The sequence below is a fragment of the Plasmodium inui genome (assembly GCF_000524495.1).
Source record: "Plasmodium inui San Antonio 1 unplaced genomic scaffold supercont1.42, whole genome shotgun sequence".
Classification (NCBI taxonomy): Eukaryota; Apicomplexa; class Aconoidasida; order Haemosporida; family Plasmodiidae; genus Plasmodium; species Plasmodium inui.
In genome coordinates this window covers 5,178-11,667 of record NW_008481876.1, presented here as the reverse complement: position 1 = coordinate 11,667, position 6,490 = coordinate 5,178, and the positions used below count along the sequence as shown (strand labels likewise).

The window sequence follows — 6,490 nt, the reverse complement described above, 5'->3', positions numbered from 1 at the left end:
TTATCTATAAGCCACTTCATATTTGTTCCTTCTGCCCGCACCTTTTACTCCCCTGCTCTTCCTTCCTTTACCCCTGAAGATCCTCCATAAACCATAAGCACTGCTCCCTATTAGACATATCACAATCACTCCTCCTGCTAGTAATGACCAACTCTCCAATAAACTCGATAGGAACTCCAATCCTGAGGTTTTCACGTCTTCTGGTGACGAATCCTCGGAAGGGGGTAGCCTCTTATCTTCCATATCACTTTTATCTTCTTCTGAGCGCCCGCTCAATAACCCTCCCACAGGTGGGACATCGGACATTGATGTTTTAACTTCACCGTTTTGGGGCTTCCCCTGCCTATTCAGCTGCTTTACTAAGCCCTTTTCTTGATCTGCTAACGCGGAAGACTCCGAATCGGTGGTGTGCTCCGGTGAGACCGAAACTTCTTTTGAGAATTCATCTCTGCATTTGATTCTACTTTCCTCAGAGGTTGTGCCATTGCATGCGCTAGGAATGGAGTTCTCCGAAGGCTTTGGTAACAGAACTACTGGCTCTAGAAGTATTTCCTGCTTTTTCGACTTAGATCTTAACACCTCGGCGATGTCATGGACCTGCTGTCTATCCAGGAAGCTTAATTTTTCTCCCTTTGTGATCAACACTTGTCTGGGATGATCTGACGAGTCTGAGTCGTTACATATTTCATCTCTTTCTTTAAAATAACAATACTTCTCTCCCTCTGACTCAACCTCATCCGCGCTTCTTTTGAGCCAATAACTCAACTTATATGGGCCACACTGTGGACAGAATCCCCTTAGCGCCTGGTAAATACTCAATATTAAGGCTATTGACGCGTGCTGACAACCATCATATCCCCCACTCTGGGAACAGATTTCCATCTGTCCCTGGCTCCTGTTTCCTCCATGCCCTATCCACTCCGTCCAGTTCTTGCGTGTGAATTCTAGACCCGTATCAACGGTATGACACCCCTTTGCTCTGTCGATAAAAATTTGCGTCTGGTTAGTCTGCCCTTCAATCAATCCTGTTATTATACACATTATCACGAATAATATTCGTTTACCTGAAGGGCATTTGTCCAGGGGGGTGTTGACGCCTTCATCTTGTCCCAGAGCACTTGCCCACTCTTGTCTGGTCCACTGATGGTTATTCATTTCGTTGCCCTTCCTTGATAAGACCTGCCCAGCCACTTTCTCTAAAATTTTGTCCACGAACTCTCCCCAATTCATCTGCTTCCCGGGATCATTTGTCTCCAGTCCTGTGGTTTGTTGTGGATTAAATCCCTTGCCCCACTCATATGTGTTATCCTTCAATAATTTGCCTGATATCCAGAGACTCAGCTGGCCCCACCTGGATGATCCCGAACTCGTCAGTGCTGTGTAACAATACCTGGATGTCCCAGAACAGGAAGACCGTCCTGCTGGAGGTCTTGGATATCCCCATTGTCTGCTTTTGGGAAGGACCCAGGAACTTAATTCCCATGTTTTCCCTTCTCTTGGCATTGACATCCTTGAATAGAGGGAGCTGTTAATATGTCTTTAACATCTTCGCTATTGCCTCCTCAAGAGAGCTACTGTGTTGGCTACAATTATACTCGGAGGCAAACTGTGGGGGTGAAAACTTCTACAAAATCATAATACACCCAGAAGTACTCTTTTATCTTGCCTATAACCGGCTGTTGAATTTTTAGAAATTAATCTTTGTTCTGATGGAGGAGTCCTCTCCTGTGTGATGTCTTTGTGACAGCTGTCCTCCACTGATACCTAAAGAGTCACGTCCTCTCTCTCTGTGGGGCGATTAGCTCGGCCCTGTCCTTCGTTGATATTCCCTGAGTGGCTATTGGCACTCACCCGGGGGTTTTGTTGTGGGAATGAGTTTTGGGGTCCAGCTAATCTATCTCACTTATTCTCTTAAGTCTGGCTCTGGTCATTAGGGGGTCAACATCCTCTGCTTCTAAGTCACTAATTAAGACAAAGACTCCTTCTGTAACCCTCCCGCCTTGACGCGGAGGCGTTCTTTAGGTTCTTCTCCTGATCGACCGGTGCGAGCTTTTTAGACTACGCGCACAAATTCGAATAAACTTCTGGCAAGGTCCTTGACCCTTACCTGATCACTGTCTCTTATTTTCTTGACTCGTTGGGGGGCGGTGATTTCCGGAGCTTCCTGCTAAGGGGCTTCTCATTTCCGATAGGCTAGAACTTTGAGCCGCTACTACTCATTATTTCAGAAGAGAATCTCAGGGCGTTAATATCTTTCTACTCTCAATCCTCTCAGATGTTTCATTTGCTCAGAGGCTCTCAAGTATTCTTGTTGTCTTGGGTGCTGCTTAGGTTTATCTTCATTAAACCCCATGAAAAATAATCAGAGTGATGCCGGATTCCATCCTCTAATAAAAAGAAATTGACTGGGCTCGATTTCTCCGGAACCTATACTCAGACTACCTTTGGAGCTCAAAGAAAGCCCCCTCTATCTTCTGCTAAGGCGATCTCAACCTCCCCGACCTGATTTCAATCTCTCCAGTTATTCTCCTGGACTTGTTCCTTTTATCTTACCAAATCCCCTATTCACTAAAGGCCGCCTGCTCAGATTCATCTTATCCTTCCAGATCTAATCCTTTGCAGAGGAGTTCCCGTTGGGCTCAGTCGCTGACATTTGTACGATTAATATTTTCTGACTTATGTCTCTTCAGGTGTCTCCTTCCCTTAGATATCTAGTCTCGGACTGAAGCCTGTGACGAATCTACTCGAGGCTGTAATTTTCACTTATACATGGGGCTGACATAAGACTCCCTCCATGTCTTACGATTACTTTGGGGGCTTATTCGTTAAGGCTTAGCATTCTTCCCCTGTTAGCTGACCTGACTCAAATACTAACCTTCTAGTCTTTCCCTCCGGTGGTCCACTTCCGCCTGTCCCGGGGTTCACTTGCTTCCTTGACGGCCGGTGTTGGGGAAGAGGATCTTAACGGTTTCCTTCTGAGTTCCGAGCTATTAAGTCATTTGCCACTCCGAACTGTTTTTCAGCTAGTGCTACTTGTGAAGATATCAACATATCGGACGACTTCTAAAAGGGGTTTTGCACGATTTCCCTTCTCCTCTTAGACTCCTTTCTATTTCCTGGTCTTATGTTCCTTTCCTTTTCCTATTACATGCAGTCGAACTGTTCGGTTACTATGAGAGGGGTCCTCTTCACGAGGGGCTTCTTTGTTGGAGGAGGAGGTTATTTTACTCCTTTGATAAGAACTTGTCGCTGCTTATCCGATAAGCTCTTGGCTGAGGGGTTTAGTAGAGAAGAAAGATCCGATGCTTTCTATTATCCCTTCCCTCCCCTGCTAGCCCGCTGCTCGGGGTGGGTAAGGGGATTTGATTTTTCGAGAAATTATCCCCTATTGTGGTGGATTCATGGGCTCAAAAATGTATTCAGGTACACAAATTCCTTTGGAGTCGGTGTTCCATGATTCAATCAACTTTTCCTTTGTTACATACGATTTTTGCTAATTCAGAGACTTCAGATTTTATGGGGGTAATCATGAAAAGGATTTAGAATTCTCCAGCCCTTTATCGAGTCGACACCTTGTTAGGCACCTGTGCTATTTTAGAGTGTTTCTCACGTATCCCTTATTTCAATGGGGGCTGCATTCTGGACCTCCTGCTTTTTGGAAATATATCATTAAGACTTACTTGTTTTTGTGGCGGAAACTTACTGGGGGGTTTTATTGTCCTGATATACGCACAGTCTGCTCTTTCTTCCTGCCTACACTTATAATATTGTCAGGGAATTTCTGAGGCTCGTTGGGGATGGAGGATTTGTTCCCTGTCGCTTCCTTGGGGGTTCAGTAGACTTCTGAAATTTGAGAAAGGAGGGGGGAATTTTTGACTTCCATATCTCGGGTGGAAACTTCCTAATCAATTTAAAGACTATTCAGGGCCAAATTTGATTTTTCTCTAGACTACACGACACATTCCTAGGTGAGACATCGTTTCAAGGCTACTCAGGAGTTATTGTGCCCTCCTATGCGCTGTAGTTGTTCTCCTTTATGATGCTTTATCTATTGTTCTGTTAAAAGCCTCCATGCTTGTATTTCTTCTTTGTTCCCATCTTCCACACATTATCATTTTTGATACTTCTCCTTAACTTCGTTAGCAACCTCCGTTAAATCTAGGACCCCCTATGGTATTTGGGGTGATGGGGGCCGACTAGACTGCTTTCTGGGAGATTCTTAGGGGCTAAGTCCCTCTGTAATATGTTACGGCTCCTGGGGACCCCCACTTTTGTTGTTATTTGAATGGATCCTCCTGTTGCTCCTTCCTCTTTCCAATTCGTTTTATCTTTTGGGGGAAAGAAAACTGGATCTTTTTCGGCTTTTTTCTCCTGACGCTTTTATTCTGGCTTACTCCCCAGTCCTTTTCTGGTACCTGCATATGCTCTACTGAGCTTCATATGTTCTGTTTCACTTTTGATATTCTCTTGAGGTCAGCAATAATTTGCTTCATCTCCTGTGGGGGAAGGGCCGAGATATTCCTCCCCTCCTCTGCTGTTGGTGGCTAGTTAAGGCTTTTGTTCGTAAGTCCCTATAGACATCCTCCTGTAGGAGTTGTATTTGGTGGGAGGCCGCTGTGGTAGAAGAGAAATTTAGCCCTCCAGTTCCGATGTGAGGGTTACCTATTACAGGGGTCAGGCATAGTTGAGATTAGTTTCTCCTATCTGTCCTGCTAATGACGTTTATCCTCTAATATTATAATTCCTTCTCTCTTGTTTTATCACTTCAAAGGGTGGGACTCAATGTGTCGTAGTGTCTTCCTTCTTATAGCTCCATTCCTAGTCTCTTTGGAATATTGCCTGAGGAGTTACGGCAGTCTTCTCTGATCTTTGGCGTGTGGAATTTACTGACTTGACTTGTGGTGATTTCAAATTAGAATAACTTGATCAGATGTGATCTGCGGACCCAGACACTTTGCTCTTTCTTAGTCATCTTTGGTTGCTCCGTCTTACTCTTTTGATTTTTCTTATTCTTTTTCTCTTTCCGTTAAGGAGTTATCATTATTTCATACTCCTATATCTCCGCCTATCGTCTTCCCGTGAGTTCCTCTGAGTCTTTTCGTTACTTCTTTATTCTTCAGGGTATTCTTGGAATTTGTTCCTCCTTCAGAAGTATGATTAGTACTCTCGGCATTTTGTCTAATGATGGGCAGCGAAGACTCTCAGCTCCTACCTCTTTAAGGGGTTTTGTCTGTCTTCATTACGGATGTGAATCCTACCTTTAGGAATCTGCTTCATCTTCTCTGTTACTAGGACTCTTGCCTGTCCTGACGGGCGGTATTCTGTTTTGTAGCATCTTCTACTGGGTCCTGTTTACTCTTAGATCCTCTCCTTTTCTTCGCAACTTCAGACAGTAGGCACGGTTTATTCTAAGTAGGGAGGTTTTCATCTGCTTCTCCGATTACTGAACTCGTGTTTCTTGAAGGCGAAGGGCGGGATTCACGTATCCTTTACTTCTGAGGGAGTTCTAATGAAGCCCCCCTCCTAATCCTTTGGGATTTGATGTATTCAGGGACTACTCACTTTCTTCATCCCCTTTGCGCCTTTTCTTTCTTAGGGATTCTTCTATGTTTTGCCGACCTACAAGGGCTTCGCATCTCCTTGTGTTATATGACTGCGGGGGGGGGCCCTTCAACCAAGGTGAATCTAATCTTCCCCTTTTGTCTTAGATTGGCTTGTTCCCCTTTGAGCCAGCCTCTTGATTAGGAATTTCACTGGGGCTCGTGGATACATTATATTATCACTCCAGTGGGATAGTACCTGCCGATTACTGTTGCAGGCTTTTTTGGTTTTTTCGTTTGTTCTGTAAGAAGAATCTTCTCTTGCCTCTGTAGGTTATTTGATTGGTTCTCATCCTCCTTTGGATTTTGTCTTTTCTATACCCCTTGTTTCCCCCTGCTGCACACGCCGTTTCTTAAATACGTACTTAGGGGGGTGCTTTTTGGGTCCTCCTCTTTATTAAGCCAGCCGCTGCCTCTATAATCTTTTTCATCATTTCTTCCCTTTGACCTAATAGTCCCCTGATATCAATCGTCTCGCCATCATTTGCTCCTGTATTGTGTTTCGCTTTTATTATAAAAGGTATATAGTACCCCATGGCATTTGCATATCTCTGCTCCTTTGCACTTATAGCACTCTTCACAAAGAGGCGTGAACACATTTAAACGCTATAGGTGCCCTCTCAATTGTATGCAATATACAATTAAAATTTAATATGAAATTAGAAGTCATATTATACCAGCTCAAATTCAACAATATATTACTCCCTTTATATATGCATAGATAAAACACGTCATGAATAATCGTGTAATTCTGTGGGGCACATTCTTATCCCAAATGAACGATGCTCTCATCTGAATCTGCATATACTAGTAACTATGTTCTGTCTTTGCGTAAAAATGTGTACCATCGGTACCATGATTTTGCTTTCTCGTTGTGTTTTTGGGTAGCC

The 6,490-nt window shown here is 44.0% G+C and overlaps 2 protein-coding genes across 2 annotated transcripts; both read right to left on the bottom strand.

The window, feature by feature from the left end:
* Nucleotides 1–1,483, bottom strand: C922_05161 (hypothetical protein; the record flags this gene model as incomplete). Its single annotated transcript, XM_008820733.1, has 2 exons — nucleotides 1–1,308; nucleotides 1,352–1,483. The coding sequence occupies 2 exons, from the start codon at nucleotides 1,481–1,483 to the stop codon at nucleotides 1–3; spliced, it is 1,440 nt and encodes a 479-aa protein (XP_008818955.1).
* A 3,568-nt stretch (nucleotides 1,484–5,051) lies between these two features.
* On the bottom strand, nucleotides 5,052–5,277 carry C922_05160 (hypothetical protein; the record flags this gene model as incomplete). Its single annotated transcript, XM_008820732.1, has 2 exons — nucleotides 5,052–5,178; nucleotides 5,213–5,277. Coding segments are annotated over 2 exons (192 nt in total), but the record flags the coding sequence as incomplete, so codon positions are not given.
* Nucleotides 5,278–6,490: the final 1,213 nt, after the last annotated feature.